This window comes from Perca flavescens, chromosome 14 (assembly GCF_004354835.1).
Source record: "Perca flavescens isolate YP-PL-M2 chromosome 14, PFLA_1.0, whole genome shotgun sequence".
Lineage (NCBI taxonomy): Eukaryota > Metazoa > Chordata > Actinopteri > Perciformes > Percidae > Perca > Perca flavescens.
In genome coordinates, this window is record NC_041344.1 from 5,455,988 (window position 1) to 5,470,524 (window position 14,537).

Below are 14,537 nucleotides of genomic sequence, written 5' to 3' on the forward strand. Positions count from 1 at the left end.
GAAAGTTGAAAAATGTTGCGTTTACTTCATATGTTCACACAAGAGCAGCCATTTTCCCCTGTTGCCATGGGAACGTTACGAAGTGACATAATTACGCGGCGTGAACGTCATCGAAAAGCAGGGTGTTGGGGGGGAATCGCTTTTTTTCTTCTCTTTTTCATCAAACCGCAGTTTTTGCAAGTTCCCGCAATTTAAAAAAAACTGTCTAAACACTCGCGTTTCACATATTTTTATGCACATTTTGATGGCTTATAACATTACCTCCTATGAACCTCTCCGTAGGAGGTACGCTTTTTAGACGCTCGCTTACCCCCTTGGTTTTATCAACCTTACTTCCTGCTTTGCCACTAGGGGGCGCCGCCACTAGAAACGTGAATATACAGGACTTGCTTTGAACTACATGTTTGCATGCAGGGTACATGGCGACCCCGTTGCGTTAGAACGTTGGTTGTGCTCGTCCATGGAAATCGGCGTTCTCGATTGCTGCTCTCTATCACTCTCATCTCGCAAAAATCAAACTACGTAGACAAATCTTCTTAAAGGAATACGCCACCGTTTGTTGAACTTATCACGGTCTACCCTGGCTGTAGATAGGTGGGCCAATGCATTTTTTTGTCTCAGTGCAAGTAATTAGTTGTTTTTTTTGTCTTTTGATGGCTAACTTTTACTCACAACATGCTAACCGGCAACATAGCATTCCATTCACTACGCTAAGCTAACTAGCGGCGGCGCTGCCGGTGTTGCACCGGACTAAAACAATGCATGCACAGAAAATGCGTTGGCCCACCTATCTACAGCTAGGGGAGACCGTGATAAGCCCTATTTCAACAAACGGTGGCGTATCCCTTTATCGTCAGTTAAACATTTCAATAAATGTCCTGACAGTCTCCAACGGCCCCTGGTTATTTATGAAAAAGAGATTGTGCAAAACACGCATATTTGAAGCCAATAAGAGGCTTTGAGAGGATAATAAATGTAGAAAAATGCAGTTTCTGGCCCAGGACTAGAATAAAAAATAGATAGGCAGCCTAATGAGATCAGTCGGGTTATATCTGTAGCTTCTTTTAAATCTCACAACTTTCTTTTCCAAGGGAAGATTCACTGAGTATTTAAATAGTTCCGTCTGGTTTTTATCTCTTAGGTTTTATCTACGTCTCACAGCATTTTGTTTTCCCTATATGTTTTATCATTTATTTATTTTTTGGATTTTTACTTGTATTTGCTCTTATTCCTCATTTTTCTTTTTCACACTTTGTAGCTCACGGCGGCTTGCGTTTTAAATGACAATATGGTTCATCCTCTCCTCTCTCTCTTCTTTTCTCTCCTCTCTCCCCTCCTCTCTCTTATCTCCTCTCTCTCCTTACTCCCAAGTGCTGTAGTCTACGTGATACGCAGGTATACCCACTAAGAAAACTCCGGGATTACCATATATATGCACTAAAAAATGTGCAATGATACGCATATTTTACCTACGCATATATTAACAGAACTTTCACTTCAGATATTTATATTCACAGATACGGGGTTGAGTAACGCGACAGCAAACTGAACGAACGCTGCAACACCTTCTCATCTTTCACTGACCCGCTCCTCTCTGAACGCAGTGTGTAGTGTGTGCGTAGCGACCGGGTCCCAAAACGCTCCGCCCACACTAACGCCAGCATCCTCTCCTTCACTGACAAATATAAGTAGCCCATTTTATTTTCTCCTTGTTGCTTTGGGGGGTCAACTTTTGCGATCCAGGCTCAGGACCCTGATGTGAAAGCCCCCCCCTTTGCTGCTTTATATTCCATTATATTTTGGACGTCTTCTGCGTTTTCCTTCTCATAGGACGAATACAGGTATTCCCACCATAAGCTGTTGCGTAAAAGTGTATCAGAATGCAGGATATTAGTCTTTGACGCTCAAAATAACCCTGGGGGAGGACACCCAGACCCCACACTTTGATATGCCCCCCTAAAAAAGGACCATTCTGAGCCAGGAAAAAAAAAAAGTTCAATTTCAAGTTTATTGTCATATGCATATTAGTACAAAGTACCACAGCAATGAAATACAATGTGCCTTAGCACTCCCTCAGCACCAGTCAATAATAACAATTTTAAAAACTTAATAGTCACTTGTATATATTATGTTGGATATTTTATAATGTTTTTAATACTAAGTTCAGACCACAGCCCTCCTTCCTGTTGTACTATTGTTCAATAACCTTATTACCTGGTGGTAAAAACTCCCTAAAACGTGTTGTGCGTGTTTGGATCCTCTGCAAGCGTCTCCCTGATGGAAGATGGGAGAAGAGATTGTGTGCAGGATGACTAGAATCCTGTATAATACCTCGTGCCTTTTTAGTGCTGCGTTTCCAGTAAATTTGTTGGAGCGATTCAAGTGGAACCCCGATGATTTTAGATGCAGTCCTGACCACTTTTGTCTCCTTCCTCTCTCCTCTCTTTACTCTTCTCTCCTCTCTACTCTCCTGTCCTCTACACTCCCTTCTCCTCTCTTCACTCTCCTCTCCTCTCTCTCCTCTGCTCTCTCTCCTCTCCTCTTCTCTCCTTTCCTCTCCTCTCCTCTCCTCTCCTCTCCTTCTTATGGTAAAAGGTAAAATATTGTACATTAATCCGACAACTTTAATTACTAGTTACTTTACAAAATTAAGATTTTTATTATAAACTACCCAACAATATAACGTCCCACAAGTCCAGCTGAAATGATTAGACCATTAAACACACAACTCTTTGGATCATTCCCAGTTTCTAAAATGTCAAGATTTTGAGAGCATTGTGTACTTTTACTTTTAATACTTTAAGTACATTATCCTGACGATACTCACATACTTTAACTCAACTAACATTTTCAATGCAGGACTTTTACTTGTAACAGAGCATCTCAAGGATTCAAGGATTGTTCTTTGGATTTGTCTGTTTTTGGTCCAAAATACAGTAAGAGGGCTACAATTTTAAACTGCCTTTTTGACAACGCAATGACGGTTAAAAAAAAACGATATACTGTGCAGCCCTACAATAAACAAAGTTACATTTGAATTGAAACCCAAACCTCCGTCCTCCTGCTGGCTGTGGAAATGACTCCTCCAATTCATCCTGTTCCTCTTCCTTCCTTCTCCTCCTGTTTTTGCTCCCCCTCCCTCCGTCCGTTATTCCCAGTAGCTGCAGTCAGACAGATGGTGGAGTGATACTGGAGGGGCCGGCAGCGTCTCTCCTCTGACAGCTCTCTGCCTCGCCCGGCACTTAGCCCCATGAAAACCCATGATGGCCGTGGCACAATCTGCAACGTACTGATTTCTGTCCGGCAGTTTATCTGTCCGTCTCTCCGGCAGTTTATCTGTCCGTCTGTCTGGCAGTTTATCTGTCTGTCTGAGGGGCTTGTTGGCTGGCAAGCTGCTCGGGCTGAAGAGGTCTATTACCCGACCTTGTGGAAAAGATAAGACCGAATACTGTCTTATCTTTTACGACACTTGCAATGAATATATAGAGCACTTTCGTTAAGTGTCTTTAAGAGACTGTCCTTCCCGAGAAACACTCCCATAGGTTGTTTGTTCAAGCAGCAATTACGACCTAATATATACATGTACGTTTTTCTAATGGCGTCGCCCTCTAGCGGCCGCAGTAGTTATGACGAGAGCAAAGCAGGAAGTAAGTTGATGGAGTATGATAGTACGTGTCCATTGTCAGCATCAAATCCACGCGTTCCATTCATTTTTTATGGGAGCAGCTGTGCAATGCATTCTGGGAGCATTGCGGGGGACTTTGGTGAAGCGAGGTGTCGAGTCACCCCTGCTCCTCCCTTGCGTGAAGTTGAATCCAGCCAACTTTATGCAAATGCAACGTGGCCGGCTCGGCTTCGCCAGCCTCTCAAAGGCTGACGAAAAATCTTTTAAACTGCCCTTTTTTTGATCTCAAATGAAGGTGGATTCAGCAACTGCGTAGCTCATTTCTCGTTTTTGGAAAATAAGAGATCATATTCCAAACGGTCCGTTTTGAAATCCGGGAGCAGAAAAGGTCCATTTAACGCTTATCAGTTCAATAAAGCACAAACGGACATTTGGAAAAACAGAAAAATGGGTTCCAATGTCCAATTTTTCTCTTTTTTTTTCGCCTTGACCAATTCAAAAATTGGATCTTTAACCTGTTTTTTCCAATTTTCTGTTTTTCATTCAGAGGATCAGAAATTTAGAAAATTACAAAATTGCGTCTGGGTTCCAATTATTCAATTACTGCAATGGTATTCTCTCCCTCGTTCCACCTAGCTGCGCACCGCCTCTGGGGCGCCCGTTCTCTGGTTTAGATATGAGGTTGTATTTCCACTACAAATATGAAACGCTCCTGTGAGTCGTACAAGAGGGGTAGGGACAAATATCCTACTGTATATCGTCTTATGGTTTAGCGACGTGTTGGTTTTTAAAGTATATGTGACATTAAATAGCCACATTTTAGTTAAAAACCTCTTCTATAAAAGCTTGGGTAACACATGTTTAAATGTAATCACCAGTACCCAAACTCTAATTTGTCCTTGGTTTGTTTTGGTTTAATGTCTCTCTCCACCATTTTCTCCTCCCTCTGACTCTGTTTGCCTCTCTCTCTCTCTCTCTCTCTCTCTCTCTCTCTCTCTCAAACCTGGGCTCTCTTCCTAATTCCCTTACTCTTCACGTCCGTCTCATTTCCTCTGGAGGTGTCCTGCTCCTCGCTGCTGCAGCCCGAGTTCATGGTTAGGTGGATGAATTTTACCTAAAAACCCCAACGTTTCCTGCAGTGCCCTCCATCTGTCTCTCTCCTGCTCTCCACTCACAGCGCTTAATGAAGGGAGAGAGAGAGAGAGAGAGAGAGAGGTGAAGAAAGGACAAAAGTAGAATAAGAAAAGAGAAGCGAGGGTTTGAAATAAATGTTAAAGCTGCTCTTCTCTGGTCCAGGGTTATTATAGAAAACTTAAATAAGCAGTGAAAAATAGTTTTAGTAAACTATTTTACTAAATATAACATAAAATAAAAAAAAAAAATATATATAAAAATAAAAAATAAATATTTCAAGAAAAACTGCAACTAAACTGCAACTATACTGCCACTTTAAAAAACGAATACAAATAAAATGAAAATCAACGTAAATCATTTCAGTTTATTTAGCTGTAATGTTTCACTACTGACAAAAGGAGGCTCAGTGATGTTTTAAGCCCCTAACATTGACTTCCAGGCAGTGCTGCAACCCTTGACTTCAAGGCACCTCACCCTAACCCTAACCATTGCCTAATCCTAGTGCCTTCCAGGCAAGGCTGCCTGGAAGGCTATGTTGGGGGCTTAAAACACCAAACACCAAAAAGGAGATAGCATGAATTTACATCAACTCTCACTGTGACACTGAATTACAGAAACTGAACGGACTTGACATAAGATGGCGCTGTGCCATAACCGCTTCACGTCGGAAACTAAAGTAGGTCAAAGATGATACATTAAGGGCCCCTGGGTAGCTCGCCTGGTAGGGCAGGCGCCCAAATATAGAGGTTTACCCCTCAACACATCAGCCGCAGGTTCAACTCCGCCCTGCGGCCCTTTGCTGCATGTCATTACCCCTCTCTCTCCCCTTTCATGTCCTCAGCTGTCCTATATAAATAAAGGCCTGAAATGCCCAACAAAATTATCTTAAAAACATTAAACATCATGGCTGTTCTCCAACCATATATTCTGTATGTATATGTAGCTACAAACATCTGAGACATTTTACCCGGCCCTAACAAAGACCGACTGACACTAAATATAACCTAAAATTAAACCTTTCTGAAATACTGCAACTAAACTAAAACTATGAAACTACTCTGAAAACTATCGAAAAATCTAAATAAAATCAAAACTAATTAAATATGGGTCTAACGTTGGCCCACTGCCACTGTCGGCTCTCTTCCCAGCGAGCTGCGACACAGTTTAGGGCCCCACTGATACAAATACTCACTATGAAAAGTAACAACAATTGCCATTTTGTTGTGTACCAATCAAACGACCACTGAAAAACAACACGGTTCAATGGCCTTTCTATCCATTTTTATTTCTATGGTTCTAACCTTGCTCTGATCCTCTCAGGCAAGGGGGGTAAGCCTCTCCTCACAACGCGTAGCTCCTATGGTGCCATTTTGATGCTAACAAGCACTCACCCGCCGTTAGCATTCCATTGACGTTCCATTCATTTTAACGTCACTTTGACAGCGAATAAATTTACATCCGAAGCGTTTAAAGACTTTATTTGTCCACTGATTATTTCTAAAGAAACACGACAATGTATAAAAGGCTCCATTACCTTGTACCTCACGTTATTGCTCCGTAGCAGATGTTTTTGTAAAAAAAGGGTAACATGTAGCTCCTATGGCGTCATTTTGATGCTGACAAGCACTCACCCGCCGTTAGCGTTCCATTAACTGCCATTCATTTTGACGTCACTTTGACAGCGAATAACTTTACATCTGAATCGTTTAAAGACTCTATTTGTCCATTCTAAAGACTAAAGAAACACGACAATGTATAAAAGGCTCCATTACCTTGTACCTCACGTTATTGCTCCGTAGCAGACGTTTTTGTAAAAATAGGCTAACGATTGTGTCATAACCACGCGACTTACTGTCGCATAGTAGAGGAATTACCGTACAGTACAGGAGAAGCTCGCAGGCAGTTTCGACTTACATTAGCTATTTAAGTTTAATTACTAATGTTAACTAGCATGTTAGTTAGCAAAAAGTAGCCTGTGACTATGTTATCTCCTTACATATACCTACGCTCTACGTCTCTGTAAGATTGGGAATGATTGAGATTTCTCTTGGCACAGCTACCAGAAGACTTACAACTTTCAGACAGGTTGCTCACGTCACATTTACGTTGTCTCTGTCAGTTGGAGGCTGCTCAGTAACGCTCAGCGCTCACCAGAAAAGTGGCTCTAATATCCTTCACTGGTCTCCATCCAGAGCAACGGGATCTGTTGGTCCATTCTTATATACTGTCTATTCTCTCAGGTGGGCGTTCACCCTCATCATCATCTCGTCCTACACGGCCAACCTGGCGGCGTTTCTGACCGTCCAGAGGATGGAGGTTCCCATCGAGTCCCCGGATGACCTGGCAGACCAAACCAACATCCAGTACGGCACCATCCACGGAGGATCCACCATGACCTTCTTCATGGTGAGACAAGGAGAGATTCCCTGTGGTGGAATGTAACTAAGTACATTTACTCTTAAGTACTGTACTATACTGCAAATGTTGACGTGCTTGTACTTTACTTGAGTCTTTTCTTTTCATGCCACTCTCTACTTCTACTCTGCTACATTTCAGAGAGAAATATTGTACTTTTTACTGCACTATATTAATCTGACAACTTTAGTAACTAGTTACTTCAAAAATTTTGATTTTTGCACACAAAACACATATAGTTATATATTACCATCTTTTATTATAAATTAAACTACCCAACAATATAATGGGCTGCAAGTTCAGCTAACATGATTAGACCATTAAACACACAACTGTTTTGATCGTTTCCAGTTTCTAAGATGTGAGGATTTTTCTGCATCGAGTACTTAAGTACATTTTCCCACTTACGTACTTTTACTTAAACATTTTCAATGCAGGACTTTAACTTTGAACAGAGTATTTTACAGTGTGATATTAGTACATTTAGTGTACAGATCTGAATGCTTCTTCCACCACTGACGCATTTCTTCTGATAGTAACAGGAAAGAAAGCAGACCTAATCGAATATTAACGCCTGGAAAAACCAAAACCCTTGTCTATCCCCACCCTTCCCTCTTCCAGAACTCGCGGTACCAGACGTACCAGCGGATGTGGAACTACATGAACTCCAAGCAGCCCAGCGTCTTCGTGAAGAGCACCGAGGAAGGCATTGCACGCGTCCTCAACTCCAAGTACGCCTTCCTGATGGAGAGCACCATGAACGAGTACTACCGCAGCCTCAACTGCAACCTCACGCAGATCGGAGGCCTGCTGGACACCAAAGGATACGGCATCGGCATGCCTCTGGGTGAGTTAACCATAACCAGACACATGTATTCTGCAACGTATGAAGACATTTTGTTCAGAGAGGAAGGGAATGAAAAGAAATGTTGGAAGTCAGAGGTAAAAACGGTGCAACGGTCAAAATAGCCTCAGGAAGGAACTTGTTTTGGTGGAATATGTGTACGCTCAAAAGTAGTTTTAGTCGTGCAACAGAAAACTCAGATTGGACAGGCGGCAACTGAACAATCCCGTAAATGAAACGTAGTCGATACTACATTGGGGATATCGATCTTCTCATCTGACTCTGTAAAAAACAATCTCCCAAAAATGTCAAATTTGTCCTTTAAATATGGCTGTAAACTCTAACCAAAGACATGTATTCTGCATTATAGAATAAGTAGAGCCAACCAGGGAAACTGAACATGTAAAACGTGCTCAAATCAGCATGACAGCATATACATCCCTGATGACAGCATAGCCATTTCAGCACACCAGGCGCATCAGTTAAAAAATATTACTTCGCCGTTTCTATGTCAACTTTACAAAGTTGAATCATAAACTGTTTTTGAAACATTTGTATTGATGCAATAAATCAGGAACTACAGTGGAACACACTGAAGCTCTCTAACATGAAGTGTTATATGAAGTGATTTATTGGGTTACACAACTTATTTGTTACAACGCTAATTGCTGGAAATGCTAGGATCACATCAGCTGATGTCTTATTAACCAATTCAATTCAATTCAATTTTATTTATAGTATCAAATCATAACAAGAGTTATCTCGAGACACTTTACAGATAGAGTAGGTCTAGACCACACTCTATAATTTACAAAGCCCCAACAATTCCAGCAATTACAGTAATTCCCTCAAGAGCAAGCAGTGCGACAGTGGCGAGGAAAAACTCCCTCTTGGGAAGAAACCTCGGACAGACCCAGGCTCTTGGTAGGCGGTGTCTGACGGGCCGGTTGGGGATATGATGAACAGTGCCAATAATAGTCAAATTAATAATGGAACAGTGACTTCAAATGGTAGTTGTAGTAGTTCATGTCATATCAGGGCGCTGCAGGGCGTTAGAGGATGTAGCGTGGCCCAGCAGAGCATGGATGGACATAGCAGGAAGCAACAGGACGCAGCATGACATTGCAGGGCACCGCTGAGCTCAGCAGGGAGTGCAGCAGGACTACGGCGACAGCTGCAACCAGGATCTTGGTGCCAAAGTTCTCCAAGGAAATACGCTGGGTGAAAAAACATACGGACTCCGGGGAGTAAACTCCCCAGAAGCTAGTATTAGTAACAAGCATTTCTGGGACGGGATGCACACAAATGGTAATAGAAAAGGAGAGGAGAGAGCAGCTCAGAGTGTCAAAGGAAGGAAGTCCCCTGGCCGTCTAAAACTATAACAGCGTAACTAAGAGAGACAGGTCATAAGGAGAGGTAGCCTGTTCGGGCTTTGAACTCTCCCCTGCCGGATCGGGCTGTGCTGGCCTGCCTCCCTCTACTTTTGTTATATATTATTAATCTAACAATTATGAAGAGAAGCAGGTAGGCCAGTTTGGGAAATCCCACACTCTCTACAAAGTTAACGTTAGCTTTCGGTAACTTAAAAAAGGGACAGGAAATCATCTCTGTTGCTTAAAGTTCGCAGATGTATAGTATCTAAATCTGTCAATGGAAGAAAAAAATGGGGTTCCATCATCCATTCCGACATACCCCCACTCCGACATTGACGTCTAATTGGCGGCATTTCCATTGTTTTCAAATGTCTCACCACTCCGACAATTTTTTTTTCCATTAGGGTTAGGGTTAGGGAATAGCAGCATGTCGGAATAGCGGCATATCTGAATAGAAGCATGTTGGAGTGGCGGCATGTCGGACCGGCAGCATGTAACCAAAAAAATGTCAGCAGATATCTTAGTTACAACACGATTGAGCTAGCAAAGCATTTTGGTGTTTATATGTGCAATATTTATTCAGTTTGGGAAATCTACAAAGTTAACTTTAGCTTAACTGACTGTTTGACTAACGTTAAAAAGGGACAGGAAATCCGCTCTGTTGCTTAAAGTTTGCAGATATATAGCCTAGTATCTCAATCTATCCATGGGGAAAAAAATTCAGCAGATATCTTAGTTATAACAACATTGAGCTAGCAAAGCAGTTTAGTATTTATTCAGTTTGGGAAATCTCACGATCTTTGCAAAGTTAACGTTAGCTTAAGTTAGCGAGCTGACTAAACAGGCGGGGACTAGAAATCGTCTCTGTTGCTTTTTATACTTTAAGAGCGAATTGCCCCCAATATAAATAGAGTTTGATCATACTTTTATTTTCTTGCTAACCGTTGTGTAATATAGCTTAAACGTAGAATTATATTTTGTTCAAATATGAAGGAAAATGAAGAGAGGCTGGAAGTCAGAAGTCAAAAATCTTCAAAAGTGTCACATTGGTTGTATCAATCTTCTCATCTGAATCTCTGCAATAACTCCCTAAAAATTTCAAATTTGCCCTTTAAATATTGTTGTTAACTCTGACAAGCTGACCTTCACAGGTTTCTGGAGATATCAAAATAACAAATGTTGGCTAGAATTGAGAACGAGACAGGATTACAGGTCTCGAAGACACCAAGTGAATGTTTCCATTCTTCCCTGAAACAGAGAAAAAGCACCAACCTGCATACCTTCTACTTTGTTTATGTGAAGTGCAATTGTGTTTAGTCTGCTGTCACATCACATATTGTTTGTAATATATTGAGGCTGCCTTACGTTTTGTCCGGCACCTTGTTTTGCTGGTTCTGCGCTAGCCGTTAACCAGGTCATATTCTTGGTGCAGCTGCTGTTCTCGGCAAATTAAATCCATCCAATTTGGCATTGGTCTGCTTTTGCCGCTGTCTAGCCTCGCCTCGTCATCTGCCTCAGACTTGTTTCTGGTGATAAGTCTTAGTGCATAGATTATCATAGTTAATGGAGGAAGGAAGAACAGATGTGAGGAGAGGAGAGGGAACAGTGGGTAGACGGAGACCGAAAAAAGAAAGAAAAAGACGAGGAGTTTTGGGGGAGAATGGCCTGTCAGTCAACCTGCCTGTTAAGGGATGAAAATAAAAGCAGCAGAGTCACCCCGGTGCCTCTGGTAGACGTTGTCTCCCATGCTAACTGTGCTGACTGACAGTGAGAGATTAGCATCAGCTTCAAAAGAGAAAATGAGAACTCGCAGCTGCTTTAAAGTCATTTTGGTGTTTGTGTTCTGCGAGTTAAAAGTTCAATTTGTTTCCCATTTCCAGCCGACAGTGAACGAATAAATGAGTCTTTTTAACCACCATCACTCCCGAAAGTGGTTACCAGTGTGTTTCTACTTGACCTAACATAGTAGTCATTTTAACCCAAACCAAGATCTCAGTCTGACCTTAATGAAGTACTTTACTCAACCCAAACCATAATGTTTCCCTTAAACTTAACCACAGACTTGTGATTATTAGTCTCGCATTGCCAGACCTTCCTCCACAGCGCTGCGGAGGAAGGTCTGGCTCGTCCACACAGCATTCCTGGATGGGGAAAAAAAAACGTGCTCTGGTTTATTGGCATTTCTTTAAACCAATCACAATCGTCTTGGGCGGCGCTAGGCGCTGGATGCCGGTACGGAGGCGCTGCAAAACAGTCTCGGGAAGGAACTTGTTTTGGTGGAGCATATGCACGTAGGGAGGCAAGCTCTGGAATTAAAATGGCTGTTGAGTGTGCGATGAGATTGATTGTCGGTTCTAGCTCGGAGGATATTTGCAGAATCAACCGAAGTCTCGAATGCCAACACAAAGAAAGCGGAAGGGGAGGGACATCCGGCCGGAAACGAGGGACATCCTGGGGAACCTCTGGCGGCACCAGAGCAATCCCGTAAATGAAACATAGTCGATATAGACTATGAGGTCATAAAACAGACTTTCAATTTTGGAAGGAACAGACAAATATAGCAAAATCAGATCCGAAAATACTTCTAAAGGGCAGTTACAATGTTTTGTCATTTAGTTTGGAGGACTTGTCGGTGTTAACTGCACATGTAGCTTTTGTGTGACTTTAAGGCCATGCCTCTTTTACCGGGAACATAAGAATCCGTGTAATCAGCCCCAAGTGTGCGGAGAAGCATTAACTGAAGGACAAACATGAGGAACAAAAGTCCACAACCAGCAAGCTTCAAGAGGAGGTATGAAGGTATACGAGCTAATGGGACACACACAACCATAAATATGACACCGAGGCACATTATTGCACTGTCAACAAGAAAACGTTATGACACTGGCGACAGTTACGAGCTAACTTGCGAAACAAGGTATTTGGCTTCTAGGGTGGCAGAGTACAACGTGGCGAATAAGGAAGTCAGACGGTGACAAATAAATCATTCTTTATCTTTAAAATATGGAGTATCTAACCAGTTAAAGTGTCATCATTTTGTAAAAGACTCAAATGATCTTTTACCTTGAAAACCAACCACACACGTCCTGCCGTCTCTCATTTAGTGAAAGTCACTAGTCTCACAGGAATGAGAAAGAAGATTAATGGGGGCGAGTAGCAGGGAGGCAGTTAGGACGAGGTTGAGGATGAGAGCTTCATAATTTACAGCCTTAGTGGACAAAATATTAATGACAGGTACCGATATGATAGAGCCTAATATAGAGACTCAAACATGACCATAGAGCTGAATCATGAATCATCTTTGTGTAACTTTCAGGACTTCAGGGCTGCTTCATTGCCGTGTTTTTTAGAATATTGATCCCGAACTAAATCAGGCCTCAGAGTCTTTACAGCTGGGTCAGGATTTGGACTTTGGTATATTGACTAGAATATGATTACTTCTTTAAGGCAACAAAATGATGACGATTAGGGCAGAGACGGTATGGAAACAAGACGCCCTAACTCAGAGTAATGTCCTGTACCTGGGTCATGTGGTTTTCTTTAGGAGACTAGAGTGTTTTATTCCAATGGGAGAAGTGAACGTGAACACAGATTATGAGCCCTAAAGTTACCAAAATATTGGACCCATTTTTTACAAGCCACATATCTCCAGAACATTCTGACACTACAATGGCATTTTTAAGACGGACCCATTGGGAGAAAATGTACTTTCTTCCAGACCTGTTTCTGTCCCAGGAACAAACTCTCGCGAGATCTGGCAACACACAACTAATATGTCGAGTTAACTAAACAAATTTTCTTGATGCTAAATATGGATTTTAGCTTTGTATATATCTAGTGTTAGAAGAACAAAATATTCAATTATACAAATACAACTTTTTATCTATTCACTTGACGTTCACTACACTTTCAGGGAGACAGGAATTGTGTACTGTTTCATACCACTGGCGCAGAGAGTAATGCACCAATAGAATCTTTGGTTAGGGTTAGGAAAAGATAACGCTTTAGCTTAAAAACAAAAGTCACTGTTGACTTTTGGATTCAGATGGGTCATAAACTCTGGTCCTGTGTTAGTTCGCCTATCCAGCACCCTGACCTTGCTCCCTATACAAATTTTGGAGCTCTTATACTACTTCACCTTACTTATCCCTTGGGTTTACACCTACAATAGTCTATATCGACAATGTTTCATTTCTAGGATTGCTCACATGCCACCCAAACTGTCTGTTAACTTCCGTTTTCTTAGTGTTGGCGTTCTAAACTCCTGGTGGATTTCTGAGGACTATGGTTAACTGCTCCTCAGATCTCTGCAGGGTGAATCCAGATCCTGTTGCACAACTAAAACAACTTTTGAATGTACACACACGTTCCACCGAAACAAGTTCCCTTCCCGAAGATATTTTGCAGACACATCGTGGCTCCGTCCAGTGCTTAGCGCCGCACGAGACGCCTTTTTTTGCTTTTTCCAACATTTTAAATTTTTCTTCTACACATTTTCAGCGCTTATTTCTACGTCCCGTATTTTCTGATATAAAACAAAAATTTAAAATGGGTCAATTTGACCAGAAGTCAACACAAGGGTTAAAGAAATGGCAATAAATCAGAGCACGTTTTTCTTCCATCCCAGAATGCTGTGTGGACTAGCCAGACATTCCTCCGCAGGAAGGTCTGGCAATGCGAGACTACTCCCACGATAACTACTATGGCCACTAGAGGTCGCCGCCTAACAACAAGCGTAAATATGCGTCGTTATAAGCTGCTTGCACAATCAACCCATGGCAGTTTCTTTGGAGAGGACTGTCTGTAATTAATAGTAAACTTGATTTCTTGAAGGGTTGGTAGCTAACAAAATGCTGCTGCTGCTAAACTAATTTAAAATGCATAACCAGTCACCAAAGGCACTGTTTCCATTTATAGAGGTCTATATGTAATTTTGAATAGGGCAGAACACAGACCTCAGGTGCTAAACGAGGTTCAAAACAGCAGCGGGTTTGTTTGATTTGTATCAAAGACGCAGCTGCTGCTTCGGCTCTTTATTTGCTTTCTTAACATTTCTTGGCTTATCAGCACATGTGCTCCCTGCAAGAAAGATCTCAATATAAAAAACCGAAAGAGCATGCTGTGCCCGTTAGTGCCGCTCGACACA

The 14,537-nt window shown here is 41.9% G+C and overlaps 1 protein-coding gene across 1 annotated transcript in view; it reads left to right on the forward strand.

Moving 5' to 3' along the window:
- The window catches only part of LOC114568120 (glutamate receptor ionotropic, kainate 5), a 107,931-nt gene that overhangs the window by 88,349 nt on the left and 5,045 nt on the right, over window positions 1–14,537 (forward strand). Inside the window, exons 15-16 of the mRNA XM_028597516.1 lie at window positions 7,000–7,165; window positions 7,796–8,021. Of these exons, the coding sequence (XP_028453317.1) occupies window positions 7,000–7,165; window positions 7,796–8,021 (392 nt within the window). The remainder of the gene's footprint in view (window positions 1–6,999; window positions 7,166–7,795; window positions 8,022–14,537) is intronic.